Source organism: Stylophora pistillata, chromosome 5 (genome assembly GCF_964205215.1).
Source record: "Stylophora pistillata chromosome 5, jaStyPist1.2, whole genome shotgun sequence".
Lineage (NCBI taxonomy): Eukaryota > Metazoa > Cnidaria > Anthozoa > Scleractinia > Pocilloporidae > Stylophora > Stylophora pistillata.
The window spans coordinates 441,311-463,111 of record NC_142523.1 but is presented as its reverse complement, the minus strand read 5'-3'; the positions used below and the strand labels follow the sequence as shown (position 1 = coordinate 463,111).

The 21,801-nt window shown below is 36.8% G+C and overlaps 2 protein-coding genes across 5 annotated transcripts in view; one reads left to right on the top strand and one right to left on the bottom strand.

The window, feature by feature from the left end:
- Positions 1-913: 913 nt before the first annotated feature.
- On the bottom strand, positions 914-11,855 carry LOC111338904 (ceramide kinase). Of its 3 annotated transcripts, none has more exons than XM_022945451.2 (12): positions 11,579-11,851; positions 9,727-9,972; positions 9,057-9,188; positions 8,205-8,268; positions 6,596-6,753; positions 5,937-6,011; positions 4,605-4,779; positions 4,385-4,465; positions 4,035-4,090; positions 3,265-3,458; positions 2,645-2,847; positions 914-2,366 (listed from the first exon to the last, which is right to left on the bottom strand). In XM_022945451.2, the coding sequence occupies exons 1-12, from the start codon at positions 11,700-11,702 to the stop codon at positions 2,288-2,290; spliced, it is 1,587 nt and encodes a 528-aa protein (XP_022801186.2). In that variant the 5' UTR covers positions 11,703-11,851; the 3' UTR covers positions 914-2,287. The 3 variants fall into 3 exon arrangements, with proteins under 3 accessions (XP_022801186.2, XP_022801188.2, XP_088617698.1); XM_022945453.2 differs by having other exon boundaries at positions 11,594-11,851; XM_088761572.1 differs by lacking the exon at positions 914-2,366 and having other exon boundaries at positions 2,757-2,896; positions 11,579-11,855.
- A 290-nt stretch (positions 11,856-12,145) lies between these two features.
- The window catches only part of LOC111338892 (GRAM domain-containing protein 4), an 11,207-nt gene continuing 1,551 nt past the window's right edge, over positions 12,146-21,801 (top strand). Inside the window, exons 1-17 of one of the 2 annotated variants that reach the window (XM_088761569.1) lie at positions 12,149-12,659; positions 13,811-13,946; positions 14,064-14,302; positions 14,546-14,619; positions 15,906-15,994; positions 16,687-16,712; positions 17,264-17,355; positions 17,458-17,549; positions 17,729-17,774; positions 18,108-18,179; positions 18,358-18,401; positions 18,642-18,751; positions 19,542-19,600; positions 19,911-20,009; positions 20,386-20,518; positions 21,047-21,134; positions 21,220-21,301. In XM_088761569.1, the coding sequence (XP_088617695.1) occupies positions 12,197-12,659; positions 13,811-13,946; positions 14,064-14,302; positions 14,546-14,619; positions 15,906-15,994; positions 16,687-16,712; positions 17,264-17,355; positions 17,458-17,549; positions 17,729-17,774; positions 18,108-18,179; positions 18,358-18,401; positions 18,642-18,751; positions 19,542-19,600; positions 19,911-20,009; positions 20,386-20,518; positions 21,047-21,134; positions 21,220-21,301 (1,944 nt within the window). In that variant the 5' untranslated portion in view covers positions 12,149-12,196. The other variant, XM_088761571.1, reaches the window with a different exon arrangement.

Below are 21,801 nucleotides of genomic sequence, written 5' to 3'. Positions count from 1 at the left end.
TCTCTTTCCACCGAAACAAATCATTCATGCAAGTAGTTTTGGGTATAACTTCATGACTGTGTGTGTACTTATGGGACTGATTGCACCCGTGTTCGTTAATGTATCATGCACATTATCAACCCTTTCAATTGTGACACACAGTTTTACCCAATACTAAACTGGTCCTCGCAGAAACTCATGAAAAACAGGCAACCGGTTGTCTTTTTAATTTTCCACCAAAGTAATGAAATTAGAATGAACTGCACTCGGCCTCTAGATTACGATGTTCCACAGAAACAGTCCTGATTAGACATTTGGACCATGTTATTCTCACCATGAACAATAATTAGGAAATCAGTCGAGTGCCTATCGATTTCTGCAAATGTTTTTATGTAACTGATTAGTAATTCCAACTTAGAAGCTCTCTACTCACGATGCAAGGTCCTCTGATATGCCCTGGTTAAAGACGTGTCAGCCTAAGAGAAGGTAGATGAAAGAAACTATCTCTGAAAAAGTATCTTTCAAGCTAAGTATGCCAAAGGGCGAGTCACCCACAGTCCTGGTACAACTGCTTTCCTGTAGTTCCCTAGCTCACAACTCGCCCCTCTTTACACTTGTGAGCGAGCCATAAACGTTTTGGCGTACGGGACGAACTTGTCTGCAAGTACTTAATCGATTCAAATTCAATCCCCAACTAACTAGTCACAATAGAACCTGACAGAGGTAGAAAGGAGAACAAAAAAAAATGGAGATAAACATCCCCCTCAAAAATATCGTTTTATTTTAAGTTACCACTGTTTAACACAAGCGTTCGCCCCCAGCCGAAAAAAAAAAGGAAAGGTTTGTGACATCTGACGCAATTATCTCCCATGTAAGGTCAACTGGTAATGGAACTGAGAACCAGCCAGAACACCAAGAATGCAATTTACAAAGCTGAAATTCAATAACATAACTGTATTATTGTTCAAGCTCAACGACTCACTTGAACATTTGAAATAGTTATCACTCAAGACTCTCTCTTATATGTAAAATGAAGCGATTCTTAATCCAATCCCTAGGATCGATGCTCCTTTGAGATAAAAACTGTTTGAAATAAAATGACGATAACACGGAGAGAAAAAAAAAATCTTTGAAATCCTTCAAACCATACTGAATAATTGAAATCAATATTCTTGAAAATGTTAGAAAACAAATGAAAGGATGTTTACCAGGCAGAAAATTTAATTTTTTGTCCCCGCAAACTGGATCACACGTAGGGTTTTTTTTCACAATCAATTCACCAATCACCATGTGCCGTTTACAAACCGTTTGTAATGCTACATCTCTCCGCAACGAGCAATCCAGCAAAACCAAACACGAGGGCTTCTACCAGCGAATATATTTGTTTCTAGTTAATTGAATTTAGTTACAAGTAGGTGCACAATTAATGGACTACACCACATTCACTGTTTCACTCAAATCGAGGAAACATAGAGAGGGCTTTCAATTTGTCAATTATTGCTGAATTCATACAGTGGAAGCTTAACAAAGGGGACACCTTAGGGACGCGGTAATATTTAAGCAACTACAGCTGACTGCCGATCAGTAATACAGTACATTGGAGGTCATTCTGTCAATATGCAGTAAATTCATCAAAATCTACTTAGGATAATATTTCCGTCATATTACGGGTACTCAATAAATTTAATTGAATTATGCAGTGGATTCCCTTCAGAAAATTATTATTTTAATAAATGGTGGTATTTTTTAAACTTTTCACTACTATATGGCCAATGCAATTTAATAAAATCATAACTAAATTGCTTGACAAATAAATACATATATAAATAAATAATACAAATTTAGGTAGGAAGTTCAAGTTATACTTTATATTAAAAACGAATTAAGACTCCAACAGAAGCTGGAGAAAGACAGCTCACTCAAAAACATTCAGACTGAAACATTTCGAGAAACGTTCCTCGCGCAGGTACGAGAAACTTTCTTGTGTTCTGATCTAAATTCTGGTTAATTTTGGATAACAATTATCTTAAAAAAAATCAGTAGATGGTGCAAATGCCGCAATCTTACATAACATTCAGCTTATTGGGATAAGCTTTACAAACGGTGTATAGGAGAATTAAAAAAAAACTAAAAAGTCCGCTGGAAAGCCATTTGTTAAGAGGGACTTTGTTCCCTGTCCTTAATATCAGCGGGCCCTGACTACTTAATGTTCATCCTGCCTCCATCGCATGTATATGCATTATGAACGATACAAGAATTACATACTAGAAATAAGCTCCTCTAAATGTTATGAAGTTTCAACGCTTTGCTATTTCAGGAAGCAACACTTTTGCTGAGAGATATCCTCTATACCACTTCCAAATATAGTTACAATTTGTCTGTGAACCCTGGAAACCAAGAAAAATAGGAAGGTAATTTATTTTAAAAACTAAAATATTTCTCTCTATTTTTTGTGTACCATTTTTAAAGCCACAAGGTTGAATTTGTAGGAACGTAGCACCTCACATGAAAACAAAAAGGGGCATAGATTCATTACAATCTTAATACAACGACGCGTGCCTTGGCTGGACTCCAGAGTGGCTTTGGATTGTCTAGTTCACCTTCAAGTGATGCAACGCACGCAAAACAAAATAAATTACGTGTTACACGTTAGACTGTTGGATACCTGAGAGATAAAGATGCCTGCCTGAGCACTTCACCATCCACATTCCACACACCCACTGGTCGCCGCTCCTTAGGATTCCTCCTTGCTCTATAACTACCGCCAAGTAATGGACTATCCGTACCACTCACAGGGACACCACTCTTGTCACAGGCACGAATATGACATTCTTTAACACGGTGTGTTTCGATGAAGCCAAATGCAAACTGTAATGTAAATAACGCGAGCCAAGATGGAAAAACGTAATCATCTCAACTTGGCCGAAAAGAGATGATAATTATATTCAATTTTTTTTTTGTTTGCTTTACTAATTTCAGGACGATTATAATCAATTAGTGAACAGAGTGTACTTAAATACATATTTTGAATTTGTGTTGTGGTTTTAACAAGAGCAACGGAATGAAAATATAAGCAGTGCAGGGACTACTGTGATCGAAGCGTGATTGAAGGAAAACCCCTTTTGGGTTCCTGTTTTCCTCTCCTTTTTTCTCTCTTTCTCTGATTTATGATACACATTCAAAGCCTTCGTTTCTGCCGTTTTTCCTACACCAATCTTCGTTCTCTTCAGGGAGTGCTGGCTCATTTATTGAGCCTATTAGATATAATTATCATTATAAACAAACCTGGTCTTTGGAATTGAAGTTTCGCTGAATATGTGATTTCATTTGGAGTCTTGAGCAGTCTTTAATGATAACAAGGTCTGTGAAACCATCTCCCAGGTGACAGCATGGTGATGGACCCTCTGGGGATATCTCACACAGATTGGGAAGAGTGTAAAAATTCACTCCATTTACACGAGATTGAAACGACTTCCACTCTGTTCATAAAATAAAATAAAATTGGGAAAATAAGCAAGAAAAATACAACTTTCCTCTTAAAAGTGGAATCTACCAGTTAGCCTATCTTGGATGTGGTCAGGTTTTACCGGTATCATTTGCTACAGAGCCATTGGAACTTTCTTTTCAACTCCTGGCAAACTAAGAGTGTTACAGTATTGTTCACTGAAGCTCTGGTTCTAATCGGTCGTTTCATTATTGATCAAAATGTTAAATGTGTTTAAAAACAAATCAATGCCAAAACTAGTCTGTACTTTAGCTAAAATTAATTACTATAATTACAATAAAATTCATTCCCTCATCCTTTTAAATTCATCCTATAAAGTATTACATTTATTACACCTTTCCTTCTCTATTTTTCTATTTCATTATCCACATTATATTTGCAGGGAGAAATGATGAAAAATAGATGGTAAACCAGTATTACAACCAGAAAACCTATCAATCAGGTCAGCTAAAATTATGCACTTGATCCACATATGACACGATCTATAGGTGATGTACATAAACTAGAACAAGAGCAACAAATCTCATGATGTCTTTATCTCAGTAAGTACCTTTGTTTTGCTCACTTTCATAATCTTGATCATCTTCCTTACTACAAACCTCACAACTACATGTATACAAGTAAAAACACCTTGATAAATAATTTCATCACCAACACTCAAGATTGATTTTACGGGTAATAGAACAGCCGTTCCCTAAATCCCTATTATTTGAGAAGGTAAGAGATGAGAGGGGCAGTTATTCAAGGGGAGGGGGGGCACTTGTTCAAAATGATGGCCTCGGGTGTGTTTATTAGAGAGTGAGCTCCAATTAGTAAGAGGAAATACTGTATGGCCAATGTGACCTCATTGTGAAAGAGATTTACCAGTATGAGTGTGGGTCATCTTAATTAAATACTTACCCCATTCTACAGCGAGTGTTATCTCTTGGATGGTGTTCAGGAAAAGGACTTAGAAGATATTTCACCTCCACATCATAAGATCTATAAAAAATGTATCCAAGACAAATTGTAGCTGACTGTTGAAAATTTCACTTTGTTAGGATAATTGATGCATTCTTACATGGGAAAAGCATTCAGCATCAGGAAATATTGTTTTAAAATCAATTTTTAATTAGTTTGCCTCAGTTTCCAGAGTCTCCTGGCAGCTCCCCATTTGTATCTTTTTGGACCCATCCAACGATGTTGCTCACTAGTTTTCAACACATCTCCAAGGAAGCCATAAGCCAGAGAAAATGTGAACCTGATGTGTTTGTTGTCACTCCACAGGGAACATATATCCAATGATATTGTGTGACCTAAAGCAAATACATGTAAGATAGAGATAAGTACTATTTTTAACTCTGTACAATTGTGTTGATTAAAACCAATTTCCAAGGGATCTGTAATACACAGGAGCAATCCTTCTCTCACAAGTATAAAAAAGACAAAAATGTGATAAACATTTAGAAGTTTATAAATACATAGGTGCACAAATTTGATACATTTTGCTCTAAAACAGGATTCTAGGGAAACACCTACATCTACATACAGTCTGTAGTATGCAGTGTGTGTGCATCTATAAAGTATGCAGCGTGTGCATGTATTATAATAGTATGCAGTGTGTGCATCTATATAGTATGCAGTGTGTGTACATGAAAGAAAGAGAGAAAGTCTTAGGCACTCTAAACAACAAACGGGTTTCGTTACAATGATTAAAGGTTGAGATCAGACGTCAGCATTAACAGGCGCCTCTGGCAGCCGCTTCAGTCTATGTAATAATCTCACCTTCCCACCCATCCCACCCCAGGGAAGGACATCCACCACACAGTAATCACATGCATGGGAAATTATTGTCTCCTACCCCTAACCCTGCTGGAGATGGGGCCTACGGTTTATTTGTCCTTATCTGAGAAGACTAGAATATCTATCCATTTCTTGATATTAAAGAAATGTAGTAAATTCTCCTCAGTTATTTTAAGTCCATGGGTATTGGTCTGGCCGGGACTCAAACCCTCAACCTCCCACACAACACAATCCAGCGCTCTAACCAATTGAGCTAACCGGGAGGCGGTTACATCTATAGTATGCAGTCTGTGTGCATCTGTATATTATGCAGTATGTGCACATCGATATAGCAAGCAGTGTGTTTGCAACTTTAAGTATACAGTATGTGTACATTTATATAGTATGGAGTGTGTGCATAGTTATTTGTGACACTTTTTGGCCTCCTTTTTGTTCACTGTCTTTCTGTTGCTTTTCACCATGTTTTGATGTGAGTTACACCAGTTGACATCATCCAAGAAAATCACACAATTAATTTTGCCACTTTCCTGGAGAGTTTTCAGAAGAAAAGGAGGTATTTTTTTTAATGCAAAAAAGGGCTCAAAACAAGTTCAGGAGTGTTTTAACCTCAATTTTGTACTATGTATAGAAGAGAAAAACTCATAATAAAAGCTATTTGTGGAGATATTACCTAAAATTATATGTATAGCAGATGTAACAGGATCATTAGATCCCTGTGCTGAATAAACCACCACCTCTGTTGAACCTAAAAAGTAATTAAATGTAATACTTTATAAATATATGTTTCTTGACAATATTTGAAATCAATCAATATTTAAACTTGTTTGATTGTTCAGATCATTATTACAGAATGGGAACATGAATAAAGAATAAAGTTCATTTTATATCCTTACTTTACATAACTTCCGACAGGCAGAAAAGCAAACTTGAAAGTTTCAAATCATGACTATAATTTGGAATGAGTGTTGTGAATGGAAACCTCATCATCTGATCAATTTAGTTTCAGTTGAAGGAACAACAAAAGCTCAAAAGTAAGTTGATAGTTTTTCCTAAAGCTTGATTCTTGCTTCTTGAAACTTCCAAGAATTGAGGATCAAGTTTTGAGGCTCCAGTTTCAAGTTAACATACTAGACAACCTTAAAGATTTTTTTTTCTGGATCTTAAAGTGTAGATTTGAGGAAAAAATACTTCTCTTCTCTATAAGGACACTAAAAACTATAATCTAAATTGCAGTGTACTGCAAACAAATCTGTGAGAATAATTCCTGTTACCAATCTCCAAAGCGTAGAAGCCCCTTTAATCACAGATGTTGCATTGAATCAGTATTACCTGCAGGAATGATTCCAATTGGCATACTGAGTGGCAGAGCACTGAACTTCTCTGGTAGGGTTCCATCTACCAGATCAATTCCAATATTTCCATGAGACTTCTCTAATAATCCATTAACAACTTCATGTACAGTACCATCTCCTCCAACACAAACAACCCTGAAAATTTTCACATTCAAAAAATTAGTCCTGCAATTATTTCTTATCATGTAAGAAATAATTGCAGGACAAATTATTTCTTACATGATAGAATAAGCTAACTCGCCTGCTTTTGAAAATTCTTGAAATTGAGGAGATGAATGTTGACTTGCACTACCTTGACCTTTCTAGCTTATATTTGTATTTCAACTGATTAGCTTTCTCTTTGACCTGTTAAAAATCCCTTGTGTGACTGGCTCAGTTAAAACCTTTGACATGATTATCACTACTATTATTTATTATTTATTTTTATTTGCTCATTTATTTATTTATTTAATCATTGCGCGTGCGCGTGTGCATGCGTGTGTGTGTGAGAGAGAGCCTTGGGAATCCTTGTTTACAATATTTGCCTCATTAGCATAAGCAATTCAGTTTCTGATGGAGCTAAAAATAAATCAGTTCTGAATATCAAAAGGTCAAAGTATGACTAACCCGGCCAATGAATACGAGCCTGATGCATTGAATACTTTTTGTGCAACACCGGTTTAAAAACTCAAAATTTTACATGGAATGTATGAGCTCATTAGCACTTTTGCCACCCAGAAATTTTGCAGTTTTTGATGGACTATTTCTCCTTGAATATTACACCCAAAGAGCTAAAAATTTCACCATGTACTAAGGTTTTCTAGCTCTTTGGCTGCCTGAAGTCAATTTGTATCTAACATGCTTCCTTCTTTACACAAAGCCATATGCAAAAATGAGCAAAAATGTAAACAATGACGTCAGCATGAATCCGCCTATACAGTGTCTGTTTAGGTAGCCCGCCTAGAATAGCTTTGCTAACTGCAGGCTACAAAGGCCTTTATTTCTTTATTTAAAAAAAGATAAAGTCAATGTTGTATCACTGGGAGTATTAAATGACACCAAAAATGGTTCATTTGTCTATCCAGGCAACATTTTCAAAATACATCTTGCAGTGATAGCTGTTAACTGAAAACAGCTTAACTATTTTCTAACCATAGCAATTTGATAAAAATTCATTATGAGCCTGCTTTTAATCTAAAATTCACCTGTAAGTTTCTAAGGAAATACTTTCATTAGCATTAGAATTAGTTTATATCATTTTGAAACATTACACTTAAGTGGTGTTTACAGTTATTTATCATTGCTATGATTTTGCTTCAATCTTAACCAAGCACTTAACTAATTATTTTTTTGGGGGGAGAATTCTCTAATTTAACTGCAATGGTTAAAATCTATGCAGGAAATATCTTATTATTTACTTTAAAATTCTAGGATTTTGCTTTATTGCATAATTATTTACTTTACAGTATAAAGTTATTACTTTTGGGCTCAGCAAATTATCACTAACAAAGAGAAAGATACGTATGATGCACGATCCTTCGCAGTAGATAGTGCTATTTATGCAATATTTAACCAATATTTAGCCAAAGAGAAAGATATTTCCTTACCCATCATATGTGGAAAGCTCTGCAGTTCGGAAGAACTCCCAAGCATGCCCTGCCCACTGTGTCACTAAATAGGTTTTATATCCAACTTATTAGAGATTTTAAAGTTGTTTATATATAATTCAAATTTTATCTCAGCCAATAAAATTTCACGATGATTAATTTAATTATCATAATATTACAATTTAAATTAACCTTTTTAATGTTTGCACATGAACAAATTATACTTCAAGCTTTGCAGAAAAATTTCAGGAAAATGCATATATGCATTTGAATCTATTTGCTTATCCCACAGCAGACATACAATTACAGATTCTATTTTGCATGCCAGTGAGTGAGTAAGTAAGTTAACTCTTTATTTAAAGAGGGTTGCAATTAATAGCCAAAAAATTAATAAAATTGTTGCCAGTCTGAGTTAAAAAACTATGTAAGTCAGAATGGAATCAGTGACTTTGCCAAATTTAGACCCCAAAGTCTTTACATTCCACAAATATTGAGTAATTGTAAGAGTAAGGTTATTTACCTAGTATAGGGGACAACCTTGTCCTATTATAAATTTACCTACCTTTGGCAAATTGTTACATAAATACATGATAAATGATATATTTTTGGAAAGCAAATTGTTAAATGCTAGTAATCTGCACTTTGTTACATGTGACTAATAAAATTAATGTGTTTATCAATTTACACAAAATTTTGGGAGGGTATACTATGACTGCCATATACAATACAAGTTGATATACACAGATGCAGCTAACAACACATGTTTTTGAGCTTGTATGATCTCACAACTTCCCACAAAAATATACCACTATAACTGCATATGAGTAACAGCAAGTACTACAAATAACTTACTCAAAAGATCTGCCGTGATGCCAGCTTTCTCAAATAATGGCGCAACTTGTTTCAGATACACAAGCCTCGCTTGGCCTTTTTTACTTCTGGGATTTATTACTACTTTCAACTTATGAGGTCTACTAGGAATACCTAAAAATAAACAATAAAAAAGAGTTTAAATGTTGTCAGAAATTGTGCATGCGAGACCGCAGAATGATAAGAATTCTATAAATTTGCACTATAAATTTGTGACAGTGCACAAATAAAAATCTAAGATAATTATAGCCTAAATGTACAAGTGCTAAAAGGAATTGTGTGATATAAGCCCTTGGCAAATTGTGATTCACAAGTAAGTAACAGACTAGAAATAAATTATTTTTGCCACAGACTATGCTAGGTCAGAGATTTATCAATTCATTGTTGACTAATTCTGAGAATTAGATGCAGCATCTAAAAAAATTATCCTTGGGACTCCTTTATAATACCACCTTTTACAAATATCATACCATTAACTGGTGATGGGTATTCAGTTTTCTTATTTATTTGCTCTTTTCTCAGCTCTGGCTTTAACTGCCTGAAAGAGTGTACAAAACTACCTGCATTACAGGCTACATTAACTTTTGTTAGTGTAGCCCATACAGAGTTGAACCAAAAGAAATCCTGCATAGTTGATTAGGCTAAAACTTACTCTGTAAAGTGTCATTGATCTTAACAATCCACATGTCACAGACATTTTGATCATCACTCTCAAATGTTATCCTTGCTTCACACAGCTTCCTGTTGTGAGCTTTATTGAAGGTAAAAATAGTAAATCCAACAAGTTCACCATCCTTCCTTTCATTTTTAGGTTTGCGTCGTTTTGCTATCCATGCACCAATGATATCTGACAGTTTCACAGATCTTGTGCAAAGCTTGTAATTGCGTGTGCTAGAGGCTGTTTACATCAACAAGAGCTTAGTCAATTCATAAAATACTGCAATTTCTTATGCAAAGTTGACAATTAACAATTATTTGCTGAAGGCGAGGTGAATGTCGTCGAATAATCCCCGAGACGAAGTCAAGGGGATTATTCTACATTATTACACGACTCAGGCAGTCAGAGGGCCAATAACTAAAATCAACCAATCAAAATGCTCTATTGCCAGTCCAATATTCTCTAAGTATTGGACCGGGCACAGTCCCGAACGGTCCCGAATGGTACTGCACCTGTGTCCCTTTGAACTTCAGTCGTATAATAAATCTCTTATTAACCAAGCTTGCTCGGGACCATACTGGAAGAATATCAGCCCTCGGTCTTTTTTGTACGGACCTCACTGTGCTCGGTCCGTACTGTCAAGACCTCGCGCCGATATTCTCCCAGTACAGCCCCCACGCTTGGTTAATAAGATGTATATATTCACCGAACCCGAGGCGAATAATTGTTTCCAGTGAGGATACTCTATATGTTTGCTGCAGTTAAATTTTGATCTCACTGCCAAGTTATAAATATGATTAGTATAATTTCAGAGCTGAGCAAAGAGTTTCCAGCAATCTGATTGGTCAAGTGGTTCCTTATATGACGCTATATAAACCGCTCCACACAGTTTATATAAAATTTTAAAATAAAATGTTAATAAATGTTACTAAAATGTAATGATTTTAGAAATTTCTCTGTTGTTCAGCTCTTAAATTATACTAAAACAATTATTCGCCTCAGGTTTGGTAAATATTGTTGAATAATCCCCTCGAATTCGTCTCGGGGATTATTCGACGATATTCACCTTGCCTTCGGCAAATAATTGTTAATTATTAACTGTCTTGGGTGTTAAATAAATGAGGAGAAAATCTACTTTCTAGGATGTATAAAGGCAACATGCCATAGAAAGCCACCCACTCATACCTGAAAAATATATTGAAACACCTTTCAGGTGTTTCAGTTGATCAAAATCATGAAAAGGCTTGAATGACCTCAATACTTGAAATGATCACACTTAAGTAAAGGAGAAATGCTACAAGCACTCGTGACACGAACTTCTGGCTACAAACTGACTGTACATTTGAAACGTCTTCTCAACTTTTTACATATCTTATAATTGATATATTTCATTTGCATAAGGTTAGAAAGTTTTTTTCTATCAGGACACGTTTTCTTTCAAAACATTTACTTTCTGCGTGAAACAGTTGTTTCAGTTTCCTATAGTTTGTTACGCTTCACTCAGTCGCATTATACTTCATAGTTAGCTTAAAGAGTATAATTGATCTGGATAACTACACTGTAGATCAGCCTAACAGTTATGAGGAAGTATATAGCCATAAGAGGAAAATTATGAACACATTTAATTTATGCAACTGAGTCAAGTTAAAACTTAGCTCGAAAGTTTACACGTACAAGTCAATAATTGATGTCAATAATTGACATGATGTCAAACGGTTCACGATAACTTGTAAAACAAAGCTTTTAGTTTAATCGGAGAACAATATTACTTACGAAACAAGCATCACAAACAGACGAGCGACGCTTTCGAGATAAGCCACTGATTTTAGAATGCTTACTAAAATACCTGAACTCAACTCGCCTTGTAGTGTCCAGACGATTTCATTTTCGTCAAGATAAACATCATACAGCTTCCCTTTTAACTTAAAAACACCCTTCAAACCGCGTTCAGACACGCTTGCTTCGTTCATTTCATCGCTGGGAGAACATGAAGCATTTCTAATTAAATAACTCAAGAATCGAAACTCCTTTTCTGTTTGGAAACTGTTCGGAAAGCCCGCGGCCCTGCCAGGTGTTTACACTGCTTGGACTTAGGCTCGTGAATTACGAACATGGCCTTCAAAAACGATCTCGCTGCATTATGGGACTACTTTTCTAAGAGGGTGAGGAGGGTGATGTTAATTATTATTTTATTATTATTATTATTTTTTGTTTTATTTTTATTATTATTATTTTTATTTTTCCCGAAAGAACACACACACGCAACCCTAAGCAAATAAACTTGAAAAAACTTAAATTGAAGCTTGTTAGACCATACAGGTGAACTCATTTTAAGTCAGGAAGATAGAATTGATGAGGCTTTACCTCTTTATCATACACCCCCCCCCCCCCCCCACTCAGTAGATTCTGTTATGAACAAAACAAATAAGTGACGTATTGTGAAAGAAATCAGTAAACTTAAAGTATGCTTCGATCTGCTTTTCGTGGAAAGCAAGCAGCTGATTCGACTAAAGATGAGAATCAAGGAAAGAGTTCTCATGGAAGACCGCACTTCTTCTTTCACCGCGATGTAGGTCACGAAGATGCTAAAAATTCGAATGGTGATCATCGTGAAAATTTAAACGCACTTGTCGCGGAGGCAGTTGATTACAATACAAATGACGAGGTTCTAACCACAGATTTCAACCACGATTTTCACGAATCCACCCACAGTAGCAGCTCCGATAAGGAAAGCTTGAATGAAGAAGATGGCTCTACGAAACCTTGTACGTCACACGAGCTTCATGTTGGCAAGGTGGACTGTGATCAAAGGGTTACTCACAATAGAGGGGGGGAATTTTCAAGCTCAGAAAGAGAGATATATGAAACCCAGCTTGCTCAACTGCAAGAACAGCTTCTTAACACCATGATCGATTATCAGGACATGAGTAAGTAAAAGATTACAGATAAAGGATGATAGTTCAGTTAAATGTTAGAATTAAATCTCAGAGAGAAAGGCCTGCCTGTGCAAAAGGTGGGAATAAGAACGGGGGAAGGAGAGGGAGGGGGAAGCCACTACCTGGGGGGGGGAGAGACTGCTAACAAGGGGGTTTGTAGACACGGAGGCTGGTGTACAAAGAGCTGGGCCCAGTTGTTCAAATAGCAGATAACGCCAGCTATCTAACAGATAAATAGGTAAGTGTTGAAGATACCTTGCTATCAAGCAGACAGATATTTATTTGATGGATAAGGTCATCTATCCTTTGAGCGTTGACTGAGGTCAGGATGCTAGACTCAATTTTTCACTCTTTCATAAGTAAGTAATGTTATTTAACCACATATCGCACATGAGCTTGTTTGAATGCAAATGTGGAAACCAACCCATCCCACCCAGGGGAGGACATCCATCACACAGTAATCTCGTGTGTGGGAAATTAACGTCTCCTACCCCTAACCCTGCAGGAGACAGGACCTCCATTTATTCATCCCAATCCGAGAAGAATATCTAACCATTTCTTGATGTTATAGAAAGATAGCATATTCTTCTCAATTAAGGTAGCATATTCTTCTCGATTTAGGCCTTGAGTGTTGGTCCGGCTGGGGCTCGAACACTCAACCTCCCACACAACAGTCCAGCACTTTATCCATTGAGCTAACTGATAGCTCTGATTTAAAAAAAAACAGCAGCTGAAGCTCCTTGATTTTTTCACACCCCTTTCCACTTCTCATTTAGAAAAATAGATTTATTTTATCTAAAACAATGGGAAAATATAATTATCTTCAGTGGATGAATGACTCCTTTCTATGCATCTATTAACTTTTCCATTTTGCAAAGAATTCAAGAGGAAAAGAGATTTCTTTCTTAAATTGTATCAATTGTTAGAACCACAGATCGCAAAATTATATTTTTTTAGTCTTTTCATTTTTGGTCAGCATTTTGCTGTAAAATATATCCTCCAGCCTCTCATGAAATTCAAATGGTTTCATTATAGGGCATTAACTATGTAACATCTTTTTGAAGCTTAATTGTCATAAATAATTACACCCCAAATAAATATTGTCAATGAAACAAGTAATTTTGGTCTTTGTATCACTTCAGGTGCACAAGTGGAAAAGCTGAAGGCCGTGGATATTCACAAACTTCAAAAGGAAATCCAAGAAGAAAGAGCAAAAAATAATGAACTAAGAGAGAAGCTTAAACAAAAACAGAAATCATCCAGTTCAAAACTACATAGGTAAGAGATTGAGAAGTTCGTTTCATGCATATGAAACTTACGCAGTAGTCTGGAATAATATTAGTTCCTGGTATCCTATTATTATTTTAATTGTAACACCAAAATTTCAATTGAAAGGAAAAATGCAAGTAGAATCGATCCAAGATCAAGGAGTGGTTATCAGGGAACTGTCGACTCAGAAGGAGACCGTGGTGATGACTGGGTGCATCTTGGAAGAGAGGATGAGCCACATTCCTCATTGCATGTCACAAATGGCAGACATGGAACTCAACCAGAAGAAAATCAGGAAACATATGAAATGCTTGGTGGTAGTCAAACAAGAGATCAGCTAGAGGAACAGGCAGCTCTTGAATCTGGTAAGGAGACCATTCTTATGTCATAAGAACTCACCCATCAATATTTTGAAGTTTTTGGTGTGTGTGTGTGTGTGTGTGTGTGTGTGTGTGTGTGTGTGTGTGTGTGTGTGTGTGTGTGTGTGTGTGTGTGTGTGTGAGTTTGTGCCAAACATTCAGTCTTGTTTTTTTTTTTTTTAATAAAGTCCTAGATTTCAAGTGACATATTCATGTACATGTATGAATCATTTTTTCCCTTTTTAAAAGTTGACAGAGAAAGCCACAGAGTGCAGCATGTCAAAACAAAACTGGAAATCTGGAAAGCAAAAGCAGTTGACATGGTGAGACGATTATCACAATTCTGTCCGTTATTTCTATAGCAGCTTTGATAGTAGGAGAGGCTGCACATAATATCATTACCTTCCTTTCTAACTTTCTAACTTTCTAACTTTCCCTTCTAACTGACCGCCTCCCGGTTAGCCCAATGGATAGAGCGCTGGACTAGCTATTGTGCGGGAGGTCGAGGGTTCAAGCCCCGGCTGGACCAACACTCAAGCTAAGGTCTTAAATAATTGAGAAGAATATGCTACCTTTCTATAATATCAAGAAACGGTTAGATATTCTAGTCTTCTCGGATAGGGACGAATAAATGGAGGTCCCGTCTCCTGCAGGGTTAGGGGTAGGAGATGTTAATTTCCCACGCACGAGATTACTGTGTGATGGATCTGGGGTGGGACGGGTGGGTTACTGGGCCCGCAGTGATTGGCAGAGAAGCTGTTGCGGTGTCCCTGCCTATCGGCAAATCTTGTAAATAAAGTAAATAAATAAACTTCCTTCTCTCAACTGATGACCTACTGTTTGTGTTCTTTTACTACTTTGCTATTTCCTTTAGTCTTTCTTGCTACAGTTGAACATCAGTTTTCGGGACTCATTGGGACTAGACGAAATAGTCCAGATAATCAAGGGTCCAAATAATCGAGAATATGAATATTAATGAGGAACAAAAACTGATTAAATCAAGAAAGCGACATTTAATCCTGAAACAGAACATTTACAAATCGTTAAATGAAAAAGATATGGTCTACATCTTCACTGTCCTACATGAATACCTCTACATGTACACGTGTGTATTAACAATCAAAATTAATGAAAAATGTTTTTATATCAGCCCAAAATGTTGAAGTAAGTCTGCAGTAATTTGTCTTAAAAAAGACCATCACCTTTACTTCATTTTTCAATGCTGTACTTTTAAAAAGAATGTGGCTACGGATCTTGATCATGACTAATAAATATTCATGAAAAAATTGGGACCAGAGGAAAAAATCTGGATAATCGAGGTCCAGATAATCAAGGTTTGACTGTACCTTCATTTGTATGTACAGTTAGTGGAAGCTGTGGTTGGTTATAATTATGGTGACCAGCTTCAAGCCCTGGCAGATTCACTATGTTGTTCTGGACAAGACATTTTCCCTTAGAGACTGCCTCTCTCCATCCAGGGAGGTAATCTAAAACAAACATTATTCAGGCACACCCTGTGATGGATTGGCATCCTGTCCACTTCCATAGGGGATTGAGTTGCAAACCCCTAAACATTTAATTTACACTCAGTATTCTTTATGGTTATTAGTTGGCGGACAGACTGTGGGATTTCGTTAATGATGAACCTGAAGACACTGACGAGGAGGATGGGGAGGGTGACCCCTTGGCCATCAAGACGTAAGTTACCCTTAGATATGAGGTAGTCCAATGTTTATTAATCTCATAACCCATAAGAGTGACCAGCATCTAATTTCTTCCAATGGTATCACCGCCTCCCGGTTAGCTCAATGGATAGAGCGCTGGACTGTAGTGCGGGAGGTCGAGGGTTCGAGCCCCGGCCGGACCAACACTCAAAGGTCTTAAAATAATTGAGAAGAATTTGCTACCTTTCTATAACATCAAGAAATGGTTAGATATTCTAGTCTTCTCGGATAGGGACGAATAAATGGAGGTTCCGTCTCTTGCAGGGTTGGGGCAGGAGACGTTAATTTCCCACACACGAGATTACTGTGTGATGGATGTCCTCCCCTGGGGTGGGATGGGTGGGTTACGACAGCAGGTCCACATCAGCTATTACAGCTGCCAATTAATCAACCTGCTTAAAAGAAATAAATGAACTTCAACTTCAACTTCAACTTGAATCAAATATTTAGGTCATAAGATTAAAGGAAATGATTGCAAACTCAAGAAGCTTTCTCTGAGTAGATAACTATTTTGATAGGAAATGTATAACAGTACAGAGAACTTGTATACTGCTGTTAGGGTTAAATAAGTTAATCTTCTTCAGACTTGCTGTTGCAGAATCATCTGATGAATGGAACATTTTTTGTGTGACCAGTAGCGTCCCTAACTCTCCAATTTTTCTTTAGGCTCAGGGAAAACATCAACAGATTCAGTAAGTAACCAGTATTAAAAGAATAACAATTAAGAATATTAACTTATATTGCGATAATATCAATATACATTTTCATCAGCACAGAAACTAAAATGTTACAGAAATCTAACTGAAAAAAAAAACAACAAATAGAAAAAGAAAAAAATCTAATAATATAGATATGCTAAACATATGTCAATAAAATATCTAAAAATGTATAATAGTGTAGTTTAAGTACAAAAATATATATAATTTGATCTAATGTAATTCAATATTTAACAACTGAAAGCTTCTTTAAATAAATACGTCTTTAAATATTTTTTAAAAAGATTCAACAATTTTGAATTTCTAATATAATAATATTATGAATAATAATAATATGAGTATTTTTTATTTGCCTTACTTTAGTTCTGCTTTGTATTGTGTTTAATATGATTTAACCCTTTAAAGAACTCATTTTATATATTTACTATTAAGTAATTCTCTCCTGGAATGACTAATTATCTCTATTCCCTTGTAAGTTACACACAAAGGTAAGAAAATGAATTGAAATATTGTTTATTTCTGCACAGGTGCTGGAATTAAACCAATAACAGGTTTTATCAAGTCTGTTGGAAAGGTGTTAACATGGTCAAATCCAACAGCATCTTTTTTGATATTTGTGGTTAGTGGTAAAGTTCTAATTCCACCTTGTCTTGATCAAGCAAGCTAATCAACCATGAAATTGTGTATGATTATGAAATGTTGTTTTTTTTTCATGTTATAGGTGTACATGTATTCTGTTTGGTATGGATATCTTCTTTCCTTGATCCTTTTTACTATGATCTGGAAGCTCTTTATGAATTATCTCCATGCCAAGTAAGTTTCACTTATAATTTATCTATCATTCTCTATTTAGTAATAATAAGAGTATTACATGTACATGTGACAAAGTTTGTTTTTTCTCATACCAGCTTGCCAAAAAAAATTGTGTATGTTTTGCAATCTTTGCTGTCTTTCCACCAATTTATTGTATTGACCATTGGTTATATTTTCAGAGGCATTGCCAGATTTCTGGGATTCATGGACAAATCAAAAGAAGAAGTATGTTTGCAATGGGATTGTGATGTACAGTAGCTGACAGTAACTCAGTTTTTCACTGTGGAATGCAAAAGAGTTTTAGTTGATTTTTTTGAAGCATGACTGAGGTTAATTGCAAAATATTATGAATAGCTGGTGAGTGTCTCTAAATTTAGAGTTAGGGGCTTAACATTTGCCTAATTGTTATTCAATTTTAGCAGGTGACAACTACCTTAAATTTTAGTTTTTATTAGCAAAAAAAAATATTCTATTGGGGGAAGAGGAGTGGTTTAGAGGTGAAGTAAATCTATAGTGGGCTAAATCACAGTTACATATATTTTTCAACACACTTGTCAGACAAGCCAACCAGAAGATCACAGTTGGTCAGATAAATTTCAACTGGTTTTGCAAGTGGCAAGGAAAGTACAAGTGAGTTTCACTATGGTTGCACTATAACAGTCCTTCAATTTACATGTTAGATGTATCTCCAAAACTGTTTTATTGGATGATTCCATCCAATCACCTTGGCCGGTCTCCTATCTTTTCCTGTCAGCTTTGAACATTATTTGAAGTTTCAAGATCGCAGATAAGTTTATTTCTCTCTTAGAACACACTTGGAAAAATGGCAAACTCCCTGGAAAAAGTGAAGAAGTGAGTAAATTGGTGTTGGTACATAAAGTGATTCATGATTCTATGTCATACATAACTTAATTTTGTTAGTAACACCCTCAGTGACCAGCATTCAAGCTTAGCTGCAAATTGACCTTAGTTACCCAAATGTGTAGGATTCATCAAAACTGGTCTGATCAATACAAGCCTCATTTTCAAAACAGGTAAAAATGGTGAGTGAATCAGCAGTAACATATGTGCTGCATATATGTTTTGTTTCAGCTTATTGACTTGGCAACATCCTGTGGCAACAAGGAAGCTCTTTACAGTACTTAATGTCGCATTTGTGGCATCTTTAGGGCTCAAAGGACCAACATTGTTCATGTTGATTGGTAACAAGCTGTTTTGTGGAATTTTGATCACAGTGTGGTTCCTTAATCAGTAGTTGCAAACTTTCTTTTTTTTTTGTTCAGGATTAATTTCTTTTGAGTTTCTTTAAATCAAAACCAAAGGAATCACATCAGCCAATCAAGCAAGGGAAATGTCCATAATTAAGCCAATGAGAACCCAAGCTAAAATCAAGCATTAGCTGCCTCAATTTTAGACTTTTGTAATTTCAATGATCTGATTGTTTGTAAGGGTGGGGAGAGGTTTGTCGACCAATCACTGAGCATGCAAAGTTAGCCAATAGAATTTCGGCTTGCATTCAACATGTACCCCACTGTGTGTAACAGTTAACATATTTTCTGATGTTAACATATTTTCAGTTAACATATTTTCTGTTTCTGATATTTTCATATCATTTAATGATATTGGAGGATGAAGCCGCCAAAAATTTTCTCCATTCATTTTGTTTGAAGTGAGAAGGGAAGGTTGCTGGTGGAATGTTGGTGAAGTGCATGCTCCCCTTCCCCCTGGCATTTTGCCAGGTGTCGTTGATACTTGTACAGTATGAATTTCTTTTCCTGGTTGGCAAGAGCCACTGTGAGCTACTGTAAGGTGTCTTGCCTGAGAACACTACCCCCCCCCCCCCCACAGAAAAAACCGGTCAGGGTTTGAACATGGACCTGTGCTGATTTGTTGGTAGGGAGAAAAGCAAGGATTTAGCTGGTTTTACCTGTGTTTAAGTCACAAGCTCGTTTCTTTTCACTATCTTGATATGCTGGTTTATTTCGTGTACAGGATTATCTTTTGGAATAAAGCTGTTCATTGTGAACCCTATATATCATCGTTTTCCAAAGGTAACCTTATGCTTCTTTTCTCCTTTTCTCCTTTTCATAGTTGACAATAGACAGACTTTAACCCATTACACTCTAACATCAGAATTCATATTCTCCATACTGTTTTCTATACATTTCTGAAGGTGCTAACCTGGAGAATTTGTCGAACAATGAATGAATAGCTCTTTTAGTTGTTGATTATTACCTTTCTTCTCGTGATCTTAGCGGGGTGATATTGTAAGGAGAAATTAAATGCTGACACTTAAAGGGAGTAATGTGGTGATAACACTCTGTTGTAAACCATTTCTGAAACTGTGTTACTTGGAAACAGGTTAAGAGGCGATATGATGGTACTGCCAAGTTATGGGAAGAACTACCAACTGAAGCAGACTTGGTTGTGTCGCAAAATGTAGTGAATGGCAATCAAGAGGTACTTATGATCAGTGGATACTTTAAATCCATGTTTGTCTTGGTCATCTTTTTTTTCTTTTTATCTGAAAGGCAGGTATAAGATTATGTTGTCCTCTAGTTTAATTATTTTCTTTCGGTATGCGAGAAGAACTTGCGTTGTTGGCCAAGCGTGAGTTTGAAATACTTGGATCAGCATGGCCAACATGTCTTTTGCATTTTTTTATGCACTAAAACATACCGGTAATTTGGTCTGCAAGACTGAACAGAGAGGAGAAGGTAAACCCGTCTCGCCAGCTTTGAAGCCCAGCAGAAGGGTGCTTTCCTCTTGCTAATTCGCGGAAGTAGCCACCTAACACGTCACCTTACGTAATTTACCAACGCTCTAACTTCTTCAGAACTTAGGGCGTTCTACCTCGGCGACTTCTTTGTCAACGCCAAGTGGCAGTTCATCAGAGCACCATATCAGTCCTTATTCAAATCCCTTGGCCGAGAAATTTAAGCTACCATCAAGTGAAACCGTTTTGCCAGGTGAAGATCTTGTCATATGTTTTATACTATTAATCAATTTAAAACGGGTTGTGAAATTGTTGAGAAAAATTTACGATCGTAATACAGTCCTCAAAAAAAAAATTCGCCACCACATAGTGCGATGAAGAACATAGACATCGCCCATCGCCCATCGCCCATCGCCCCTCACCCCTCGCCCCTCACCCCTTTTCAAAGTTGTTTCTGCCGGTTTAGCGTAAGGGTTTGTAACAGTAGCATCTTGAATCAAGGTGTATGGGTGACCGAACTCAAGAGTTCTAAGAGTACCAGACCCCCGGAAAACCTACGTGTGTCAAATCTTCCCGCGGGTCGAGAAACGTGCGTCCTACAGCGCTGATTATAAGGGCGTGGGCCTGGGAGCAGATGACGTACAGCTATGCAGGAGTGAGATGAAGGGCTCAAGCATCGGACATGAATTGCGACATAGGAGTTACCAGTTACGCAAATTGCAGTTCAGAGAATTTCTTTCGACAATTACACATGAATTGTTTTCTTTCTGCGTTTGTCTAGGTTGGGAAGAAGGTAAAAGATGTGCTTTGCTGGACAAAGACAAACCTTTATCCAGTGTTAAACATGGAAAATTGTTTCTGACTCAAAGGTAGATCGCTTCGTCATTTTCATTGTTCGTTTTATTGTTTCACCCGCAGATTTACTGATGTTCGTCTAAAACCTTTTCGTTGCAGTTATTTATGCTTTGAGAAGACGAGATCGTTAAGAGGAAAGCAGATCGTTATTAAACTGGATACTATTATCAGCTTGAACAAGGTATGGGGGAGGTCGATGAAGAAAAAATATTAATGATCAATTAAGTGATCAGCAAACCATCCAACCAACTAAGCAACCAATGACTGTGAAATATATCGGAAAGTAATCTGCTTACATTGTTCGTGTTGAGATCACTTGGCTCAATGGCGTGCTTACTTATCAGGGGTGCAACCTTTAGTGCGTCTCACCGCGACCCCCTTCCCCGTGGCATGAAAAAGGAACGTAAAACGACATAGTTCGCCTCCAAAGGCCTTTAAGATGCTGTAGCTTTGAGCTAGTAGGACCTCTTCCTTCTCCTTTCATTAGAAAACTCCGCCGCCCCTGAGATTCTCTCCCCCCCACCTTCCTTCCCTTTTCCCCAATACTCTTAGAATGTAAGGTCGGTTTGTCTGTTTGAATGTGGCGGGAAATGCGGACAATCTCTCTGACCGGCTGCTGTGATGACTCATAGTCACTTCAGTACATTCATTCATTCCTTCCTTCCTTCCTTCCTTCCTTCC